Below are 23,916 nucleotides of genomic sequence, written 5' to 3' on the forward strand. Positions count from 1 at the left end.
ACCCCTTGCAGAATCTGTGAAAATGTGAAAAATTTTAACAAATAAAAGAGATAATACAAAATGCATGTTATTTTTTATTTAGTATTGTCCTGATTAAGATATTTTACATAAAAGATGTTTACATATAATTCACAAGACAAAAAATAGCTGAATTTATTAAAATGACCCCGTTCAAAAGTTTGTGAACCATTGATTCTTAATTCTGTGTGTGGTTACCTGAATAATCTACGACTGTTTTTTTTTTTTTTGTTGTGTGATGGTTGTTCTTGAGTCTCTTGTTTGCTCTGAGCAGTTAAACTGATCTCTGTTCTTCAGAAAAATCCTCCAGGTCCTGCAGATTCTTCAGATTTCCAGCATTTTTGCATATTTGAACCCTTTCCAACAGTGACTGTGTGATTTTGAGATCCATTTTTTCACACTGAGGACAACTGAGGGACTCAAACACAACTATTAAAAAAGTTTCAAACATTCACTGATGCTCCAGATGGAAACACTGGAGGGGAAAGTATTCGGCGACAGGTGAAATAATTCTTTGACATGGTTAAAAATAATGAATGTTTTTTTTTTCGTTTGTTTAGCATATCCTGTCGCCGATTACGTTCCCCTCCAGTGTAGTTCTTATAGTAGGCCTATAATGACCCGTTGCGCTCTGTCTCACTGCCTGTATCCACTTTTGTGTCCTTAAACATTAGTTTTTTGGGGTCGACAGCTTATAAAAACTTAGTTATGTTTTTTTTTTTTTTTTTTAGCTTGTTTGCTGTACACCATGTCACATAGCAGCTTTTAGACATTGTTCTATTTTTTGTTATGAGCCAGAAATGACAAGGAGGCAGCCTCACGCTATACAAAGTCAATGGAGAGGTTGGATTGTTCCCCCCCCCCCCCCCCGGTGTGGGCGTGGCCTAAATGCGCTCTGTCTCTATGTGCTTTACCCACCCACAGCGTGCAGTACACATTGCTGCTGCTGTGTTGCGTCATCTCCTGTCTTACCGAACATTTTTGCCTGCAGTCCTCATACAAACCACACGAGGGCACCAGTACAACATGCAATTAACCGCTGCTGAATTCATTAGAATTCAAAATAAAACTAAATAAAATCCTAACTCTGTTACACATGTACTATGGTAGTTCTTCATATAGTGTTTTCGGTGTCTGTGAGCGGTTCAGATGTTGTAATCAGTTTTCATCTGCTGATTTGATAACGTGCATATAGTCGTGTCCGGAAGTGTTTGTGATGTTGTAACATCACTTCAGTTTACACACACACACACTCATGACGCTCAGCTCACCGTTATGTAAGTGGATATAAACAAACTCTCCAATGTCATGATGGAAACTTTAGCTCTCGCTTTATAGAAGGAATTATTCACCCAAAAATGAAGATTCTGTCATTATTTACCCTCATGTTGTTCTAAACATGTGTTGTTGCATCTTTATTCTGCTTTTTCCCATCTTCATCTGTCTTTAGTGTGTAATGTTGCTGTTTTGAGCATGAAAAATCTCTGCAAAGTTGCAGTTCTTCTCTATATCAGTGTCAGTGTTTCTGAACTCCCTGAAACGCCTCCATTGTAGTCTTGAGTTTTCTTCCGGGAACGAACTCGTCACAGTATACCTCATTTAAATAATTCATATGCAGAATAAAGGGGCGGGGCTTGGTTGAGTTAGTTGAAATTGGCGGTTATGGTAAGGGGTGGGACATTTCACAAACACACTCGAAGTGCTTGACCAATCACAACATACTGCTACAGCCGACCATTTTAAAAGATAATTGCGACTTTTTTTTCGCACAATTGCAAGTTTATATCAAACAACTCTGACTTTATAACTCGCAATTGCGACTTTATATCATGTAATTCTGAGAAAAAAGTTTTGAATTGTCAGACAAAAAGTCACAATTACCTTTTTTATTTTTTATTCAGTGGTGTAAACAAGCTTCCATAAAAACATGTTCTAGTAAAACCCAAAAACAAAATCAAGACTTTGTAAAAGGACGTAATACCCTCGAAAGAATCATTTCATCACACAAAGCATCATATGACTTCAGAAGACTTGAAATATAGTGAATGACTCTCCTGGAGCTCTGTTATTGTTTTTGTCCTTTTTGGGACTTTACAGACATTTTCATCATGAACTTTCATATAAAAAAGAACCGCATGAAGATTTTTCAACATTCTCTTTAACAGCAAATGTGTTTGAAACGACATGAGTGTGAGTTATTTTATATGTCATGTTGTTCCTTATGCTGTCGTGTTTTTTGTTTGAAACATGGTAAAAAATATATAATGACATATTTCATTACAAATAAGATTAAAATAATATTTAATGGCAGTTTTTATTATTGGATAAACTAATCCTTGAGGTGTTTTCTGTTACTTCATCAAATCATCATCACTGTTATTAGTAAAATTTCACATTAATTCAGCATTTGTTTGCAATAGTTATTACCATCATTAACCATTATCATTGTTATCACTGTCAATCATTTACATGATCATCATTCTCAGTCATTCAGACTTCAGGTTATATTGGTTAAAGTTAATTCTTTAAGCGTCAGTGCCCCCTGCTGGATCACATTTAGTGTTGGAAGGAGATGAGTATTACCCACATCCTGAACACTGCAGTGATGAAGAACCTGAGGACAAGACAAGAAAGACCCACACTTAAAGGTCACCACAGGGGTGAGATATTACAGAGGCATGAACATCAAATACTGTGGCTTCTCTACAACAGACAGACATTGTTTCGACATCAGCAAGTACTTCTTGCCAGCTGTAAAATTCATTTTTCACAGTTCTTATCTGCATGAATGTTTGATATACACATTTTTATGTAAATACAAAAACTTCTGAAAAAATAATGGTCCTCATGATAATTTCCAAAATAATGGTAGACCTATCAAAATCAGAAAAAATACATCTTTTATTTATTGAACCTTGATGGAGCATCACATTTTGTGTGTTTGTCAATAAATTTCATGTCAACGTTTCTAATCAGTCTGTTGGTTACACTTCAGTTTGGACGAGAAAAATATTTTATTATCATTTTGTTGGTAAAAGACTGTCAATTTGTATTTGTGTGAATGACACTGTGCACCTTCTATATATTAGTATTTACATCAGCTTGTGGAAATGCTGCTTGTGATTGGAGGTTCAAACCAGATTTTAGTAGTTTAGTAGGTTATGTTAAAATTATATCAGGAAATACAGTTTTACTGTAAATTCAAGTTCAGTAAGTTTATTATTAAATTCAATAATAAACTCTCCTGTTTTCTACCTTGCAGGTACAGTATGTCAATTTCATGCTGGTTGTTCTTCTTCGAGTCATTGTGAAACTGACAGCTGAAGCTGGAGGAGTCCACAAACGCTCCAGTGAGGAAAAAACTGGTCTCACGTGGACTGATCTGGAACCAGGGGTCTGCGGACAGACAACACAGCCATATAAACAAGATATCACAAACACAGACCTCCTTCCTCAGGCTTTTCCTTGTCGATTGGAAACGAGTAAACCTGTCAGTAGAAAGATGGGGTCGCTGCTGTGTTTCTGCTGAGATCCATGATTCAGTCAAACCAAAATATTTTGTTTTGACTAGTTGGAAAATGCAGGAATGAAGTCAACCTGTAAACTCATATCACAATTTACAGACATCCATATAGCAAGTCTTTCAAACATAAACAAGTCTTTATTAAATACAGCATTACAGAAACAATTTTTTTTTTCTTCACAGTTCTGTTCATATATTTACAATCTGAATATATATTTTATAACAATATATTTATAATAGTGTTGACCAATGTTGAGTGCTAAACACATGAAATATCAAGGACATTTGAAAAAAAAAACATTGTTAGAAAACAGACTTTTGATTATTAGTTGAAAATTACAATTGATTGCTTGTATATAGTAAGATGAGCTCCACAGCCTTTAACATTTGTAATGAAGTGTGTTTAGAAGATGACCTCTGACATGACCCTCAGTTACCATAGTAACAGAGCAAACACTAAGAACTGTTTCCTGTGAGCGAGAAACTCAATCTTCCTCCAGGTGGCGCTCAGAGACTCAGAAAGACAAAACTCCTGTTGAGCCGCATTCAAATGTCTTTATAGAAACACAATAGAAGTCTGTGGTGTGTCTCATTTAGACTGAAGTCAACGTGTGTGTGTTTCTATATACACAATGAAATTAAGATGAGAAGAGAGAAAGAGTTTACAGCTGTGTGAGTTAAAGAGAGAGATAATGTGAGTGTGTTTCTTTCACTCATCTGTGTGTCTCAGTTGTTTCTCACAGGAAGATGTTTAATCTCACACAGAGACACTGAACTACCAAAAGAAACCCCAAATCCAGCATAGAGGGGTTCAGTGAATGTGCTGTTGAATGTGTGTAAGTGTGTGAGTGTGTGTGTGTCAGAGACGCTGTAGAAGGACAGAGTGCCGGCCGACCAGTTCAGATACACTCCTACTCTGTTAGAGCGACGTGAAGGAGCAGATATTTCTGTGATCTTATTATTGTGTCTGACAGTGAAACTGTTTTTATACCAGCTCAGACTCCAGGACTTTTTATTGTGTCCAAACCTACAGTCATCACTCCCTCCTTTCCTGCTGATTCCTTTATATGTCACTGATATATAAACCCACTTCCCGCTCCATTCAGTCTCCAAGTAACAGCGTCCAGTCAGACTTTCTCTACACAGAACCTGAAGAAACTTATCAAATCTCTCTGGATGATCAGGATAGGGTTGCTTCTTTATCACACACGTCATCTTTCTGTTCCTCTCAGACAGAGCAAGACAAATGTGTGCTGTGTTTAAATCCAGTGTGAGATTACACGCATCTGAACACAAGAAGAGAGATTATAACATTTGTAACACAACAAAACAAGGTGTGTGTGTGTGTGTGTGTGTGTGTGTCCTACATTTCTGTATTCCTGTTGTAATTCTGATCTCTCCTCCATGATCCACACTATAAAAACAAAATGTCACAGTCATTTCACATAATGATTTTTTATAAAAAATAAAACGGGGTATTAAATTGAAAATGATTTTCTCATCTAAACACTAATTTATCAAAAACACAAAATTAAGTAACATTTTTAAATTGCAAACATGAAAAGTCTGAATTGAGCTCATAAGGAACGTGAATAACACAAAAGTTATCATGTATCTTAAGACCTGGAAAATAGTGAACTATATCTCAAACTCAGGCCGGTGTCTCTTCTGATGAAGATCCTTTGAGATCTTCTGTCTGTCCTCCATCATTTGATGTAGTTTCTGATTCACAGCCTCTATCACTGAATAAGATCCTCAAGTCTTGATCTACAGACTCACCTTTACATTCACTGATCGTGTCTTTATCCTTTCATTTGTGCAAGTGTTTTAATCAATAACTGATATTCATCTACTAACTGCAGAAATCTCTTGCTGTTCAGATGCTCTGCTTTATTCAGTATCATGAGGACAAATATCATTTCTTCTCATTTAGACTGATCTCTGAGTCTGTATCTTGGATCTGTTTTTGCTTCATGTCTCTGACAGCACTGAGAATTTACTTTCTAGAGCAGCAACAAGCTTTGAATTGATGTTTTGTGATCAGAGATTGAGTCTGTTTCTCAGATGCTGCTGTTATGAGTCACAAGCAGCTGTTGATATGAATCAAGATCATTTTCAATCACAGAGTTCAAGACATCCTTATTTTCCTGTGCAGTATGTATGTGTATATATGTGCTGTATGCAGGCACACAACTCTGGATCAACATGCACCAATGCAAATGTTACTATATATCCTAATCATTGTTAAGATGTATTCATTACTTCAATAAGCCCATTGTTTCGGCCTTAAATTAATACATTGTTTAAATTAATAGATTGTAGCTAAATGCATGATTTGTATAAGTACATTTTTGAAATTATCTAACTTGTATTGTGAAAAGCGCTATACAAATAAAAATGTGAAATATGTACATATGACTTTATAGCACACACATGTCCAAACACACATGACAGGATGATTGTGAGTGTTGAACATACTTGAGTTTGTCCAGTCTGTAGTTTGGATCAGAGAGCAGCTTGACTAATGATTGTCCTGGGTGATTGTAGCTCAGATCCAGCTCTCTCAGGTGTGAGGGGTTTGATCTCAGAGCTGAAGCCAGATAACAACAGCCTTCCTCTGTCACCATACAGTCAGATAATCTACACACACACACACACACACACACACACACACAGAGTCAAATATATTGTATCAGTTGTAGTGTTGGAAAGTAAAAGGAAAGATTGGGCAATATAGTTTAATTTGGATATAGGGAAAACCACAATTTTGATTTTGATTTCTATTCATACATGTTTAACTTGCTGTTAGAGGTCTGCATTCCCGTGGCTCTCCCGCAGGTAGAGGTCTGCGCGGGACTGTTTTTTTCATCCTGCTCCCGCAAGGTTCTTTTCCGCACGCACCCGCTCCCGCCTAAAATTCACTCTGTGTTCACCCACTATCCGCATATAGTGATTTTCTTCCCGACCCGACGGGTCACCCCACTTAATTTAGATCGTTTTCAGAATCTCGCATTTAAACTTTCCCTAAAGAAAGAAAGTGATTGGGGATAACAAATATAAAATGTTGCATAGCATACAAGATTTTATTTGTTATTTGTCTTATGATGCTGTCAACACCCTAAAAAATGTCAGAGAAAAAAAATGTCACAAAGAATAATAGGCTAAATATCACAGAGAAAAAATAGGCTAAATTAAATAGCCTACAACATGTCCCTCAAAACTATAGGCTAAGTCAAAAATACATAAAAATGAAAACTGTTGGCTTACTAGCTATACTGCAAAATAAAATCTTTTTTAACATCCATGCAAGAACAGAATGACGCTGACTGACGACCGTTTCAGAACGTCTCTCCTCCAAAATCCGATCACAAAGGTTGAATGATCTCTGAAGGAGCACTCGCGCAGACCTCTAATGCAAAGAACATATCTTGCCAGGTTTCTCAGGACAGGGAACTGGGGACTGTGTGAACGCCACCACTGCAGAAAGTTTTGTTCACTTCAAGTTCAAGCACAGATGCGCTGATGCCAAAGCAACTCGGGAGCGACCGGGTTATTGTCAGACCAGCCACTCCCGCCTAAAGTACACTATAGTTACCGACCGCAATCGGCCTTTCATTCAAAATTTAATCCCGCGCAGCAAGAAATCTTGTCGGATTTCATTTTGCAGTATAGCTCGTAAGCCAACAGTTTTCGTTTTCATCTATTTTTGGCTTAGCCCAGAGGTGGGGAACGTTGATACTGGAGGGCCATTGTCCTGCAGAGTTTACCTCGAACCCTAATTAAACACCTGAAGCTAATCAAGGTCTTCAGGATTACTAAAGTTACAGGCAGGTGAGTGTTTTTTTCAGGGTTGGAGCTAAACTCTGCAGGACATTGGCCCTCCAGGATCAAAGTTCCCCACCCCTGGCTTAGCCTATAGTTTTGAGGGACATGTTGTAGGCTATTTAATTTAGCCTATTTTTTCTCTGTGATATTTAGCCTATTATTCTTTGTGACATTTTTTTCTCTGACATTTTTTTAGGGTGTTGACAGCATCATAAGACAAATAACAAATAAAAATCTTGTATGCTATGCAACATTTTATATTTGTTATCCCCAATCACTTTCTTTCTTTAGGGGAAGTTTAAATGCGAGATTCTGGAAACGATCTAAATTTAGCAGGACCCGTTAGGTCGGGAAGAAAATCACTATATGCGGATAGCGGGTGAGCACAGAGTGAATTTTAGGCAGGAGCGGGTGCATGCGGAATAGAACCTTGCGGGAGCGGGACGAAAAAAACAGTCCCGCGCAGACCTCTACTTGCTGTCATTTCATTAAGAAAAACCAATGGAAATAAATATACTACTTGTGTAATTTATAGCTGGTGTTTTTCCTTAAAGGGATAGTTCACCCCAAAATGAAAATTTTGTCATCATTTACTCACCCTTATGTTGTTCCAAACCTGTATGAGTTTCTTTCTTCTGTTGAACTCAAAAGAAGTTATTTAAAAGAATTGCCTTTCCTGACCCTGAGTGTGACTTTTTTTTTTACATACCATCATATCAACTGAATCAAGCCCAGTTTTTTTTTTGTGTGTAGATGGGTAAGGTAAATAGTCTCATGCCACTAAGATGAAGGGAACAATTTTTTTTTTTTTTAATGAGGGAAACATCAAATGGGGTCTGAAGGTATGAGGGTTAAACAGGGTTAAACAGGCTGGAGCAAATACAAACTCAATGTCTTCAGACACACTGAGGTCTGCTGATATATTACAAACACCCAGTGCCCAGATGTTCTAAAGTAATGTGAAAGGATTGGATCAAATCTTGAAATCTTTGTTCAAAAGAAAAAAAAGAATATTATATTTAATTTAAAGTATTTTTACTTAACTACATTGGCGCAATAATAAAAGATGAACCAGTCAAAATTTCTCAACGGATTAAACTTTTTGAGCAACTGGGCCCCAGGAGATCAGGACTAGAGAGGGCATCTTTAATTTACCTCAGTATGTTGAGTTGACAGTGTAAATTCTTCAGTCCATCAGCGAGAAGCTTCACTCCTGAATCCTGCAGGTCATTGTGACTCAGGTCCAGCTCTCTCAGAGAGTTTGATGATTGTAGACATGAAGACAAACTTTCACAGCACTGATCATTGAGATTACAGTCAGCAAGTCTGGAGTCACAGGATGAAATAGGGTTCAATAAAGAGGAAATGGTGAATTAAAATATTGTTTTCTGTTTTCTGTACATTGATCACATGTCTAATACTCTATTTTTCATCAGGGGTGAACTCTGAATATTGACAGGTTATTATATTATTATTATAAGGTTATTATAAAACTGACTCAAGACAAGTTAGTCATATATTTGATGCAGGCAAAGCTCTGTTTGCTGAAATCACATGACCGATACACTTTGATTTATATTCCACAGCAACTGATTCAACTGTGTAGTAAAATGTTTAAATGAAATAAGAGATCAAAACATTTAAGAATGACAGTCACTGTTCTTGTACATCAAGCAATAAAGTACTTTATCAATCAAGTCCTGATCATTCATCTTCACAGTTTAACACTGTCTCTGACTTTTGCTGACACTATTCATGTTTTCTGGATTCATGTTTGCATTAAAACAGTTTTGTTCTCTTCAAACAGTTTCTGATTTACCTTTAAATTGTTGTCCAAAAAATACAGTGTCATGAATTGACAGAGGAATTACAATGTTACTGTATTATAACAAAACAGTTTTTTCAATCACATAAATGAATACTCACAGAGCTTTTCTGCAGTACACCACAGCTGGTATCAGTCTCCTTCTACCCTCATCTGATGTGTTGTATTTCTTCAGATCAAACTCATCCAGCGGCTCCTCTGATATCTGAAGCATGTAGGCTATTGTTGAGCAGTGAGACGGAGAGAGTCGATTCTCTGAGTGATTCTTTGATTTCACAAACTCCTGAATCTCTCTGTACAGAGTCTGATCCTTCATTTCCAGCAGACAGAGGAACAGATTGATGCTTCTGTCAACTGAGAGGCGTTCATCACCCCTGATTTTGTCTTGAATGTACTGTGTGATTCTCTTGATACTCTCTGAGCTGTTCTCTGTGTGTGTCAGTAGATCCTGTAAGAGACTCTGATTGGACTCCAGTGAGACGCCCAGCAGGAACCGCAGGAAAAGATCCAGGTGTCCTTTTTCACTCTGTAAGTATTTATCAACTGCTGATTTTAGTAGATCATAGAGAGGGATTTCAGTGAACCTGGACCACATACCCAGAAAGGACTTCAGTGTTTTCAATGAATTCATGCTCTTAAATACATGACAGTAAAACAGATATAAAGCAGCTAGAAACTCCTGAAAGCTCAGATGAATGAAGCTGTAGACTTTCCTCTGATGAATCACAGATTCCTGCTTAAAGATCTCAGTGCAAATCCCAGAATACACTGAGGCATCAGTGACGTCTATGCCGCTCTCAGTCAGGTCCTCCTCATAGAACATCACATTGCCCTTCATCAGCTGTTTGAAAGCCAGTTCAGCCAGTTTCAAAATCACGTCTCTGTTGGACTTCAGGAGTTTCTCTGGATCTCTCTCTTCATACTTCTGATTCTTCATGTTGGTCTGAGTCAGCAGGAAGTGGATGTACATTTCAGTCAGAGTTTGAGGGATTTCTGGACTGTCACCTTGTTTCAGGAGGTTTTGAAGCACAGTGGCTGAGATCCAGCAGAAGACAGGTATGTGGCACATGATGTGGAGGCTTCTTGATCTTCTGATGTGTGAGATGATTCTGCTGGCTTGATGCTCGTCACTGATTCTCTTCCTGAAATATTCCTCCTTCTGAGGCTCATTGAATCCTTGAATTTCTGTCACACGGTTGATGTATTTTGAGGGGATCTGATTGGCTGCTGCTGGTCTGGAGGTGATCCAGATTAGAGCAGAGGGAAGCAGCTCTCCTCTGATGAGGTTTGACATCAACACACCCACTGATGAAGACTCATTCACATCACAAACAACTGATGAAGACTCATTCACCTCACAAACTTTCTCATCATCTGAAAACATCAGTGTCATTCTGCTTTCATCCAGACCATCAAAGATGAACACAACTTTACACTCCTCATAAATCTTTGAGTCCAGATCTTGAAGTTCAGGGTGAAAGACCAGCAGAAGTCTGTGAAGACTGTGCTGGTGATCTTTAATCAAGTTCAGCTCTCGAAATGGAAGCACAAACATGAAATCTACATCCTGATTGGCTTTTCCCTCGGTCCAATCCAGAATGAACTTCTGCACAGAGACGGTTTTTCCAATTCCAGCGATGCCTTTAGTAAGAACAGTCTTGATTTTGTCTTTCTCCTCACATTCTGGTTGATGTAAGTGTTTAAAGATGTCATTGCAGTAGATTGGAGTGTCTTGTGTTCTGGCTGATTTCTCCATCTGTAAAACCTCATGTTCTTCATTCACCCCTTCACTCTCTCCCTCTATGATGTAGAGCTGTGTGTAGATCCTGTTCAGGAGGGTTTGATTCTCTTCTAGTTTGATTCCCTCAAATAAGCTCTCATACTTGTTCTTCATGCTAGTTTTGTGTTGGTCTTTGACTCTCTGCAGGGCTTCTGTGTCATGCTTCTTGATGAGGGTTTGACAGTCAGAGTCAGTGCAGGTCAGACAGGCCATCATTGATCTGATCCTTTTCACTCTGCAGAAACAGTGAGATGAACAGAAAAACTGTGAAAAAGCACAAAAGATTAAAAACTGTAGTTGACAACAAAGTTTCAGTGCTCCTGAATAATTATATATGTATATATGTTTATGTTCTGTTTGGGCTTAATTTCATTATATTTTAGTTCTGTTCCTGTTTGCCTGTGTTCCCTTCTCATTTGTTCCCTTAATTAATCCTTCTGTTCACCTGTCGTTCAATGAATTTTCATGTAGTCTGTGTATTTATACTCCATTTTGTTCAGTTCTTTGTCCGGTCTCGACGTTCAGTGGTTGTTTCCTAAATTTCTCCTGCCTGTTTCCTGAGTGTTTGTGATTAAAGACTGTTCCCTTGAATGATTCTTCATTGTGCGATTACTTATAGCACCCACTCATGACAGCTTCTGCTTCAATGATGACAGCACATTAATTTATAATGGTAATTAAACTGACTGAAACTATCTGTGCAATACAAGCATGGTTTATAACACAAACCTTCTATCCAATCAGTATAGAGCAGATAAGTAAAACCTTCTTAATAAAATAAGTAAACAAGTAAAAAATCAGTAATAATATGAGCAAATTATGAGCAAGGTGACAAATAAGCACAATAGATTAAAAAGAAATTAAACAGTACTTTAAGTTATTTTTTCAGGTAGATCTAGCCTAGTATTTAGATAAGAAATATAACAGAAATTGAATAAAATCAAATTAAGAAAGAAATTAAGAAATTAAAGCTGCAAGCAGCGATGAAAGGGCCCTCGCACCCAGGGCCACCGCCACTCGGTGGCCTTAGGAAAACAGTGAACAATGGGCGATGTATGTAAGCGAGTAAATACAGGAGAAATATGGCCAAGTCATTTCGACGTGCCACACTTCCTGCTGCCAACAGGTGGCGCTTTGACTATAACTGAATATTGCCATGTAGATGTCTTTAGGCCAGGACTATTAACAAACATGAAGTTTGGAGCAGATCGGACATTGTATACCTGAGTTACAACAACTTCCTGTTTCGTGGCGTTAATCGCATACATTAGCACTCAGCCAAGTGTTGCATGATCTAACATGTTTCTAGTATGTTTGGTACTTCGTGGCATATTTAAATGTGTTTCTGGTAGTGAATTACAGTGCAAAGCATGCCATTCCTTAGCTAACTGAATATTGGCATATAGATGTCTTCAGGCCAGGACTCTTACCACACATGTGAAGTTTGGGGCAGATCAGACACTGTATGCCTGAGTTACGAGAGCTTCTTGTTTCATAGCGAAACATCAGATTTTGTCAGGCCGCCACGGACATGCCCTTCAACGAAAACTCAAGATCTTTCCAATTTAACATCACTAAGGTCTTAAGATTAGACTGACCAAATATGATGTTTATCTGGTTTAATCTCTATGAGTTAATCACAGTGTAAACATGCTATTTCCTGTTGCCCGCAGGTGGTGCTATGACTGTAAGTGAATATTGCCATGTAGATGTCTTCAGGCTAGGACTATTATCAAACACGTGAAGTTTGGGGCAGATCGGACATTGTATGCCCGAGTTACAACAACTTCCTGTTTCGTGGCAAAACATCAAACTCTGTCAAGCCGCCACGGACACGCCCTTCAGCGAAAACTCTAGATCTTCGCAATTTAACATCGCAAAGGCCTTTAGATTAGACTGACCAAATATGATGTTTATCTGATAAAATCTCTGGCAGGAGTTTGTTAAAGTACAATGTCTGGAAATGGCAAAAACTGCAAAAATTTTGCAGAGAAAATTCAAAATATCTCACTGCCTGTTTTGTTTTCAGATTTTGCTTCCAGTGACATTTTTGTAGGTATTGTATAGGTTACATGTGTCTACCGAATTTCGTGCCTGTACACGAAATGTAGAGCGAAGGGCGCTTAATTTAAATTTTGTAGGTGGCGCTATCAAGCCATTTTGCCACACCTAATTCTGAAACCCATATCAGATGTAAATTTTCACCACTTCTGACGCATGTGCAAAGTTTCATGAGTTTGAGCATGTTAAGGCCCTCGAAAATGCGATTCATTTCGGAGAAGAAGAATTGACTGAGCAATTATAATAGGGTCCTCACACCATCGGTGCTCAGGCCCTAAAAATACAGTCTTCATTGTAAATATGGTACAAAAGCTATTCAGCCAAAAGCAAACTTTGTAATGCCCAAATATTCATTTTGAAGTTTACTTTAAATATATATTTAAATTATGTCTTCAATAACAAATTACTACAAATCATACCAAACCTCTCTAAAGTTCATCAGAGTTATCATGGGAGGTGCTTATGCGGTTCACTTTCACATTGATAAATTTTGCACAAACTAATGTCTGTGTTTTTGCTTTATAAGATACTGTTAAATTGCATCTTTCAGCCACGAGCATCACCCCACAACTGAAATCAGCTCCAGTACTGTATGCTGAGAATATACTAGCAGTCATAACTCTACTACTGTTTGGAAAATACTGTAACATCAGAGTGTTTTGAGCACCCTGTGCAACCTTACTACATACTGCAGTTAAATGATGCACAGCAGACATCTGAGGGACAGAGAATATGGATAATGGACATAAAATGAAGAACATGATTTACCCAAGTGAGACGTGTTCCTGGATCAACATCCTTATTTATCAAGTTCATCATATTTATACTCACTCAGGGTCAGAGGTCACTGCTCCATCACTGAGATCAGGAGGGTCTCCAATGGATGCGTCACTCTTCATAGACACACAGCTGGGATTTGGAGATGCTGCTTTAACATCCTCCTCCTCTCTCTTCTCATAGAGACTCATTTTACAGGCAGTGCTTTAAAAATCAGCATTAAAAATAAACTTGAGACAAACAAGAGAAACAATAAAAAACTGAGTTCTTGATGTATATAATGTTCATACTCACTCAGGGTCAGAGGTCACTGCTCCATCACTGAGATCAGGAGGGTCTCCAATGGATGCGTCACTCTTCATAGACACACAGCTGGGTTCTGGAGATGCTGATTTAACATCATCCTCCTCCTCTCTCTTCTCGTAGAGACTCATTTTACAGGCAGTGCTTTAAAAATCAGCATTAAAAATAAACTTGAGACAAACAACTGAGTTTTTTTTTTTTTTTTTCTCATTAAGATCAAAGAAGTTTATTTATGACTGTATATAAATAGCAGGGACACATTTGTGTGCATTTTGTTAGTGACTTCGCTGGAAAGAAGAGTCTAGCGACTTATAACTGCGGCAACACAGCATTTCAAAAACACGTTCCAGCGCCAGATCGCTTATTATTTAACTCAAATGAACGTCAACTGGATGTTTAATTTGCATTCGACCCAAAAGCACACTCTTTTCATGAGTGTTGTCGCGAGTCGTGCTCTCGCTGAAATCTGATGATCAGTAACGTTACCTACTAGCCTACACTGTGTTATTTCGTCAGTCAGTCATGAAATTCGGGTGGTTAAAAGCTTCTGGCAACTTTAAATCCAGGAAAGAAGACCATTTTAGGGACAGAGCAAGGACAGTTTGAGTTTGAGCGCGCGCACATATCTGATCGAGTGCGAGAGTGAAGGAAATCCGACTGCGAGTTGAGAGATTTGTGCTCGCGCAACACTTGGATGCGCTCTTGACGTTTGCCATTAAAATAACGTCATAGAAACGGCTTTAAATAAACTATAAAAAAAAAAAGTTTCTGATAGCTGCAAAAATCAATGGAGAATATCTCGTAATTTTCCGTGGGATCGGTCACAGGATAGTTGTTTTTGTTACTATATTTCCGTGTGACTGAAAAAGCCAGACTGAATTTGATCAGCAAGTACTTAAAAGACCAAGAGCAAGAAAAAAATCTCAGTAGAGACTAAGGCTGCGTTTACACTGGCACAAAAAAATCCGATCTTTTGCTCACATCTGACACAGATCGGAATTAGTTGCACACGTGTAAACACAAAAATCCACACGAGATCCGATTTTTTCGCATCCGATCTGAGCTACTTCCAAATGTGGTTTTAAATCCGATACATATCCGATCTCTGGACATGCGACCTACGTCTAAACACGTATATCCGATTCCCATTGGAATTCCAAGCCATCACAAGGCGAGGGCGGCACGTTTGCACAGTTTATATCCGTTCAGTCAGAATTCGCGCTGCAATACATCCATGACACTGACAGCTGTTAATTTACCATTCTGACAGGTAATCGTGGCCACTCGACATGAAGGTCTACTATGTGCATGTAAAACTATCAATGACAATCATTTTGGGACAGGAAAGTAATGTAAACACAGATATCCCATACCAGTCGCATCTAAAGTGAATGTAAACACACTGGCCAAAAAATCGGATATGGTTAAAAGATCGGATCTGTGCTTTAAGACTTGCAGTGTAAATGCAGCCTAAAGCATCTGAAAATACTACATTACAGTAGGACAGAAATGTAAGTATTTATAGATGCAGATTGATTCTTATTTACCAACCTATGAGAATGAATCCAGAAATGTGTTTGTTCAAACCTACCTCTGTCTCAACAATGAAGAACATCAAACAAAAACTTCATTCAGTTCATAAATCCATTCAGTCTCTAGATAACAGCATTAAACTGATCTGTTCTCAAACTGATTCACATTATTCACAGTTTTTCTCTCCTGATGTTGTTCATGTTCTTCCTTCACAAAATGGAGTCTGTTAAAACAGTTTCAATTTTGACAAACTGGTTCAACCGGTTTATATTTTTACCTGTAAGAGAGAAAAACAATGTTGTCAGTGAGTAAAACACCTGCACAGGTGAAACAGTTTTCTTCATTTCTAAATATGCCCACATCTAATCCAAATACAAACACAAAAGCATGTTTACAGTAATGCTCTCACTTTACCTGTGCTGAGATGACAACAACATCTTGAAACACATGAACACTAAATCACTGATTCTTATTTCTTTAGTATTATTTTAAATTCATGCTCTATACTTGGAAAATACATGCAATTTAACCTGTCCTCAGCATGAAGTCACAATGTAAAACTGGCAAACAAAGTGATTAAAAATGAAACAAGTTATTAAATTGAAAGGCAGAGATCTTTAATATATCAAACAATACAAAAACTAAATTAGAATGATATTTTCCATAAAAATACCTATCAAAGTTGTGTCCTGTGACATGAACATCAAGGTACTGGATGCAGCAGTTCATCTGTCACAGTGAATCCTGATTGAAGACGTCTGGAAATTAAATCCATGGATTAGTGTGGATGTCAAAGCCAAAATGACAAATTACTTAACAATTAGTTAATAGTCATGTGCCTCAACAAGTAAAGTCATAATGTTATGATACATTTGCACATCATTAGCTAATGATTAAAGTAGAAAACTGGAAGTTAAAACATGGCTTTGACTCACTGTGGTAATTAACACATTAATTTACACTATTAGTTAATACTATATGTTATTAAGGCACTAATACATGATGACACACTTAATTAAGCAAATTTATATATTACTTAATCTATTAATAATATTGAATCTTCATTAGTTGCTGATGCAGTAATCATTAATTAATGGTTTATTTCTTCATGAGTCATACATTAACACGTGATTATCTGTGCATTAGTTAAGCATGAATTAATGTATATTAGTGCAGCCGTGTGGTATTAAATTAAATATTAGTTTAAAAATTAGTTGTCTTAATATGTTGTCTTGTCCATCATTTGTTTTTGACCTTTGTCAACACTGTTAGTATTTAACACTGTCAGATGAAGGTTTCTGTTCATTTTGAAAAAAGTATTTTATTTTATTTTCAGTTTATTGTGTTAAAATATTAAAACATCAACTGAACTCATGATATTATGTGAGATTTAAGAACATTGTTTATATATTGTCATTGGTTATATCTGCCAGAGTCTGTTTACTTCTCTGAGTCTTATTGAGTTCTTATTGTCACCATCTCTCAGCCTCTGAGTCTGAGTCTCTGGAGGTAAGTGTACAGGTAGTAGTCTGTAGTCCTAGTTGTGTAGATCAGACCATGAGTGAATATGAGGGATGTGTTTTTATGCCAGAGGTGATGAGTGTGATGATCAGGTGCAGGTGCAGATGACGGCTGAGGAAGTGCAGATGATGAGCAGGAGGAATGCTGGGAATTGTAGTTTTGAGTGATATGGCTGGACTATGTGTGTGTGAATGGAGTATGGAGTGTGTGAGGGAAGCACAGACAGAACTGTGACATATATGTTTAAGGAATTTAGGAACTGGATTGTTCATAATAACCTAAACCAGGAAAAAATGTATAATGTATTTTATCACCTAGCTCCTTTACTGAACACCATTATTACATAATTGAAGACTTTACACTGTTGATGGATGGATTTAATTAAAATAGCATGATTTTGAATGTGTCTGACGGAGTTGATGCAAATTAAGTTATGAAGTGAATAAATGTAGTTTTAGAAAAACCTGTTCCCTTACATGATTCATTAGCTGAGACATTTGTCTATATATCAGTTTATAATAATGTATTATTAAATAATAAAAACTAACATCTAAAACATGTTTTGTCCCTCATCTTAAGAATCAGTGATATCGGTCATTTACAGAAAATGTCAAGCAAGCTCTGCAGTAAAGTGATATGAATGAAATGACAGATGAGGATGAAATCATAAGTTAATTTTAATGTTCCTCATAAGTTGTATTATGTTCCTCTCAAGTCTGAAATCAATTATTATCAGTAAGTTTATATTTGTCAAAGTATTTTCAGAAGCTTGCTAAATAAATGTGTGTATCTCCTCACTTTCTCTGCTGCCGGTTGATGGTGGACAAACAGAACGACTGTGTTAAAGTTTTATACAACAAATCATAAAAAAATAAGTTAATGTTAAATAACTTACATAGAAACAAATATTCACTGTCACTTTGTCTATTTTTGCTCTTTGAACAAAAATTTATTCTGTTCTCGAATGAATCAATGTTTGAATGAATGTCTCCACCTACTGGCAAAACGATGTAACTATAGAAAGGACGTCTGAAAAATTTACTGACAGACTTTTGTACTGCACTATATAACATTATATTATGTAGTGTATTTTTTTTTAAATATATTACAAATATTATATAATTAAAATATTAAATTATTAAAATGAGTCCAGTCCAGCCATGATCATCCAAACAGCTTCTCTGCAGAATGAAGATGAGAATTAATTATACTAAAGTAGGCCTATACATTCAGAAAAGCACAGATGTAACACAACTGATATTCAAGTTTGTAAGGAGAAAACACTAATTATGTAGAAACCGGGAGTTTCATCACATATCACAAAAAACAGAAATTATAAAACATATCTTATGTACAGTGGATCAGGCTTTTATAAAATAAACATCTTTGAAACAGCAAGTATTGCAGTATCTCTGTATTTATATATTTATGCTATCTAAATAGATTAACACAGATATTGAACTGCAACATTAGCAATACTACAATGATGTAATGAATAAATATTAAATAGAGTGAATATTGAATTGTGTTGCATTTGTTCATGTGTTCAGTCCATTTCAATAAGCGTGTGACAGACTGATGGAGAGAAGAACTGAACTGGATTCACTCATTTAACCATTTAAATATCAAACCATCCCGTCTCTGATTCTTGAGACAAAACGTGCCACAACTTCACCTGCCATTAGATTTAAAACAGACACACTGATACATGCTAGATTTGAAAATGGTTATAATTCATATTTGACACATTTTATATATTGATATTAATAAACATTTGACATTACAAACATTATTTTTACTATCTATCTGTGTTGACCCATATGTGATTTCATGTTTATGTGATAAAAAAAGAAAAACAATAATAAGAAAATATTTTATGACAAAATACATTTTATTTCTCAATTTAAAAATGACAATGTTAATCATGAGGATAAAATATCAGCCCATAATAATGATGAGCTCCAGACAAGCTGATCATTGAATGTTTTCAAGCTTTACAACTATGAGATTCTCAAACTCTACTGATCATTGAGTCTCTATAAACACTAAATCTGACATGAGTTTGATCCACATCTTCAACTCTATTGAACAATCAGTTTGACTGTGATTGTAAGACAGACAGTTGAGAATGAGTGATCAGGAAGAGACGTCAACCTTCAACATGGAGCGTAAGATGAGCTCCACAGCCTTTAACATTTGTGATGAAGATGACCTCTGACCCTCAGTTACCATAGTAACAGAGTAATCACTTGCTAAGAACTGTTTCCTGTGAGCGAGAAACTCAATCTTCCTCCAGGTGGCGCTCAGAGACTCAGAAAGACAAACCTCCTGTTGATCCGCATTCAAATGTCTTTATAGAAACACAATAGAAGTCTGTGGTGTGTCTCATTTAGACTGAAGTCAACGTGTGTGTTTCTATATACACACTGAAATTAAGATGAGAAGAGAGAAAGAGTTTACAGCTGTGTGAGTTAAAGAGAGAGATAATGTGAGTGTGTTTCTTTCACTCATCTGTGTGTCTCAGTTGTTTCTCACAGGAAGATGTTTAATCTCACACAAAGACACTGAAGCATCAGAATAAAAAAAACCAAATCCAGCATAGAGGGGTTCAGTGAATGTGCTGTTAAATGTGTGTAAGTGTGTGAGTTTGTGTGTGTCAGAGACGCTGTAGAAGGACAGAGTGCCGACCGACCAGTTCAGAAACACTCCTACTCTCTTAGAGCGACGTGAAGGAGCAGATATTTCTGTGCTCTTATTATTGTGCTTGACAGTGAAACTGTTTTTAGAACAGAACAGACACCAGGACTTTTCATTGGATCCAAACACATTGCCATTGCTCAATCTTTTCCTGCTGATTCCTTTATACGTCACTGATATACTAACCCACCCGCTCCATTCAGCCTCCCAGTAACAGCGTCCAGTCAGACTCTCTCTACACAGAATCTGATAACAGATATCAGATCTCTCTGGATGATCAGGATACGGCTGATTCTCTCTCACACACTTCACCTTTCTGTTCCTCTCAGGCAGAACAAGACTAGTCTTTACTGAGTTTAAATCCACTGTGAGATCACATGCATCTGAACACAAGAAGAGAGATTATAACATTTGTAACACAACAAAACAATGATAAAGTGTGTGTGTGTGTGTGTGTGTGACCTACATTTCTGTGGCCCTGCTGTAATTCTGATCTCTCTTCCATGATCCACACTATAAACACAAAATGTCAGTCAATTTACATAATGATTTTTTATAAAAACTAAAAGTGGGTATTAAATTGAAAATTATTTTCTCATCTCAACACTCATGTCAATTTATCAAAAACATACAAAATTAACATGTGTAAATTGCAAACATGAAAAGTCTGAACTGAGCTCATAAGGAACATGTGAATGACTTAAATTTTTGTCTGTTCATCACACAAAAGTTATCATATATCTTAAGACCTGGAAAATAGTGAACTATATCTCAAACTCAGGCCGGTGTCTCTTCTGATGAAGATCCTTTGAGATCTTCTGTCTGTCCTCCATCATTTGATGTAGTTCCTGATTCACAGCCTCTATCACTGAATAAGATCCTCGAGTCTTGATCTACAGACTCACCTTTACATTCACTGATCAATTGTGTCTTTATCCTTTCATTTGTGCAAGTGTTTTAATCAATAACTGATATTCATCTACTAACTGCAGAAATCTCTTGCTGTTCAGGGGCCGTATTCACAAAACATTTTATCTTACCACTAAGAGTTCTCCTAAATAGCAGTAAAAGTTCTTAGCTAAGAGTTTTCTCTTAAAACATATTCACAAAGCTGCTGAGACAAACTTTTACTAAAGAATAGACATAAGACTTTAGCTAAGAGTAAGGGCGGGGTTAACCTCGTTGCTATGAATGATGTCAACATGCTTACTAACTATGACCACAGTGATTGGCTGATGGGGGAGGAGTCTCTGTCAACAATTTAATCATAGAAATATTATAGAATGAGGTATCATGTTTCCATACTAAAATAATAATATTCAAATAAAGGATTTAAAATGTAGGCTAAGTGTCACTAATAGTATATGTTCAGCTAATTGTCAGCCTCTTACATGTCTGCGTCTCGAGAGAATGCAGAATTTAAGCGACAAATGATGTTTTATAAACTAAGTTTGGGAGGAAACAACTGCCACATGTATATTTGGAAATTATTTATTTATTTATTTAAGATTTATTTTTGGTGTCTTATCGTAGATTCAACTATAAATAAAAAAATTTATTACATTTATGAAGAAAAGGTTCAGCACCTAAGGCTCTATCGCTATTGTCTCATGGTGTACAGTGTCTTTGGGTGGATTAGGATTGCTTGTGATTTGGTCTTAGTAACTCAGGAGTCCTCTTGACTACTAACGTTTCACAGATTTAGGAGCTAGTTTTAGCGCTAAAATGCTTTGTGAAATACTCTTAGAGCAAAACATTTAGGAGTCCTAAAATTAGGACTGACACAGCCATTATTTTTAAGAGTTTCTCCTAAATCGGCAAGTTAGGAGCTACTTTTAGCCTTAAGATATGTTTTGTGAATACGGCCCCAGATGCTCTGCTTTATTCAGTATCATGAGGACAAATATCATTTCTTCTCATTCAGACTGTGATCTCTGAGTCTGTATCTTGGATCTGTTTTTGCTTCATGTCTCTGACAGCACTGAGAATTTACTTTCTAGAGCAGCAACAAGCTTTGAATTGATGTTTTGGGATCAGAGATTGAGTCTGTTTCTCAGATGCTGCTGTTATGAGTCACAAGCAGCTGTTGATCTGAATCAAGATCATCTTCAATCACAGAGTTCAAGACATCCGTATTTTCCTGTGCAGTATGTATGTGTATATATGTGCTGTATGCAGGGATCTATGATCAAATGAGTTTATAGCACACACACGTCCAAACACAGATGACAGGATGATTGTGAGTGTTGAACATACTTGAGTTTGTCCAGTCTGTAGTTTGGATCAGAAAGAAGCTTGACTAATGATTGTCCTGGGTGATTGTAGCTCAGATCCAGCTCTCTCAGGTGTGAGGGGTTTGATCTCAGAGCTGAAGCCAGATAACAACAGCCTTCCTCTGTCACCATACAGCCAGATAATCTACACACACACACACACACACACACACACACACACACACACACACACAGTCAAATATACTGAATCAGTTGTAGTGTTGGAAAGTAAAAAGAAAGTTTGGGCAATATAGTTTAATATGGATATAGGGAAAACCACAATTTTGATTTTGATTTCTATTCATACACATTTAACTTGCTGTCATTTCATGTTGAAAAACCAATGAAAATAAATATACTACTTGTGTAATTTATAGTTGGTGTGATTCCTTAAAGGGATAGTTCACCCCAAAATTAAAATTGTCATCATTTACTCTCCCTTATGTTGTTCCAAACCTGTATGAGTTTCTTTCATCTGTTGAACTCAAAAGAAGATATTTTAAAGAATGTTGGTAACCAGACAGTTGACGCCACCCTTTGACCTGCATAGTAGGAAAAAAATACTATGAAGTGAATGGATGCCGGCAACTGTCTGGATACCAAAATTCTTTAAAATATCTTCTTTTGAGTTCAACAGATGAAAGAAACTCATACAGGTTTGGAACAACATGAGGGTGAGTAAATGATGACAGAATTTTCATTGTTTTCATTCAGTGTTTTACTCAGTGTCACAGTGTTGATGGAGGAGAATTGATCTCAGTAACAGTTTCTGTTCATCTCCACTTCTCACAACTTTGACACTTTAATCAGTGAAAAAATTATTTCCTCATTTCCCCTTCACGCACAGGGTCTTTGGCGTCTGTTCGGACCCCACACATTTACAGAGCGACTGTATAAAAAATATACCATTTTTTTTAGCAGCAGAGGGTCAAAGAGATCCATATATTTTTCTGGATGTGACCAACTGTTCCTATCCTAACTTTTTTGAAATATTTTGTGAATAGATTGATAGGTTTTGTGAATATATATAAACATTATAAAATACATTAAAATCAGTATTTTTGTGAAAGGTTAGAATTTGTTGTTGTTGTTTGAAGGGTTTGAAGTCTGTTTGTGTTTGTCTGTTTGTGTGTGTGAATGAGCATGTTTGTTCCACATTGCATTTGTGTTCTAGTACCAGGTCTTCATTCCTGTGTGAAAATGTTCAAAGTAATGCCGGATTTACTGATTTTATTGAGAGAAAAAAAAAGAAAAAAAAATCGCCTTTCTCGTTTATTTTCAATGTAGAGGACCCTGCATGTGACTTTTTTATATATACCACATTACCAATTACCACATTTTACATTACTAGTTTTTTGTGTGTATAGATAGATAATGTAAAAAGTCACAAAATCTCATGCCAGTGAGATGAAGGCAACATTTTTTTTTTAATGCGGGAAACATCAAATGGGGTCCGAAGGCCCTAAAGGCCACATGAGGGTTAAACAGGCTGGAGCAAATACAAACTCAAAGTCTTCAGACACACTGAGATCTGCTGATATATTACAAACACCCAGTGCCCAGATGTTCTAAAGTAATCTGAATGGATTTCGGCTATCACATTGGATCAAAATCTTGAAATCTTCGCTCAGAAGAAAAAAAGGATATTATATTTCATTTAAAGTAATTTTTACTAAACTACATTGGCACAATAATAAAAGATGTGTCCCTTTACTTTAGGGGCTCCACAGAGCACTAGTAATCCAGATATGGTCATCTGATAAATGTACAGGTGCTGGTC

The 23,916-nt window shown here is 36.8% G+C and overlaps 3 protein-coding genes across 11 annotated transcripts in view; all 3 read right to left on the minus strand.

Moving 5' to 3' along the window:
• Positions 1–23,916, minus strand: part of LOC127498084 (NACHT, LRR and PYD domains-containing protein 3-like) — a 50,250-nt gene that overhangs the window by 17,358 nt on the left and 8,976 nt on the right. For 2 of the 4 annotated variants that reach the window (XM_051867048.1, XM_051867049.1), the window contains 3 exons: positions 22,120–22,281; positions 20,330–20,376; positions 19,026–20,246 (listed from right to left, as the gene is read on the minus strand). In XM_051867048.1, the coding sequence (XP_051723008.1) occupies positions 19,687–20,246; positions 20,330–20,376; positions 22,120–22,281 (769 nt within the window). In that variant the 3' untranslated portion in view covers positions 19,026–19,686. Of the gene's footprint in view, positions 1–3,659; positions 4,071–19,025; positions 20,247–20,329; positions 20,377–22,119; positions 22,282–23,916 lie in introns of those variants that run through there. The other 2 variants (XR_007925810.1, XM_051867050.1) reach the window with 2 other exon arrangements.
• LOC127498082 (NACHT, LRR and PYD domains-containing protein 12-like) overlaps positions 1–23,916 on the minus strand; it is a 47,594-nt gene that overhangs the window by 14,996 nt on the left and 8,682 nt on the right. The window contains exon 1 of one of the 5 annotated variants that reach the window (XM_051867042.1): positions 15,704–15,820. The exons of 3 other annotated variants lie outside the window; for them this stretch is intronic. The gene's annotated coding sequence lies outside the window, so the exon portion shown is untranslated. Of the gene's footprint in view, positions 1–15,703; positions 15,821–23,916 lie in introns of those variants that run through there. One more of the 5 variants, XM_051867043.1, reaches the window with a different exon arrangement.
• The window catches only part of LOC127498085 (NACHT, LRR and PYD domains-containing protein 3-like), a 28,950-nt gene continuing 8,693 nt past the window's right edge, over positions 3,660–23,916 (minus strand). The window contains exons 2-8 of one of the 2 annotated variants that reach the window (XM_051867051.1): positions 14,104–14,256; positions 13,864–14,013; positions 9,293–11,206; positions 8,522–8,692; positions 6,020–6,181; positions 4,909–4,955; positions 3,660–4,827 (exon numbers count right to left, since the gene is read on the minus strand). In XM_051867051.1, the coding sequence (XP_051723011.1) occupies positions 4,268–4,827; positions 4,909–4,955; positions 6,020–6,181; positions 8,522–8,692; positions 9,293–11,206; positions 13,864–14,013; positions 14,104–14,243 (3,144 nt within the window). In that variant the 5' untranslated portion in view covers positions 14,244–14,256 and the 3' untranslated portion in view covers positions 3,660–4,267. The remainder of the gene's footprint in view (positions 4,828–4,908; positions 4,956–6,019; positions 6,182–8,521; positions 8,693–9,292; positions 11,207–13,863; positions 14,014–14,103; positions 14,257–23,916) is intronic. The other variant, XM_051867052.1, reaches the window with a different exon arrangement.

The sequence above is a fragment of the Ctenopharyngodon idella genome, chromosome 17, assembly GCF_019924925.1.
Source record: "Ctenopharyngodon idella isolate HZGC_01 chromosome 17, HZGC01, whole genome shotgun sequence".
In the NCBI taxonomy this organism is placed as follows: Eukaryota; Metazoa; Chordata; class Actinopteri; order Cypriniformes; family Xenocyprididae; genus Ctenopharyngodon; species Ctenopharyngodon idella.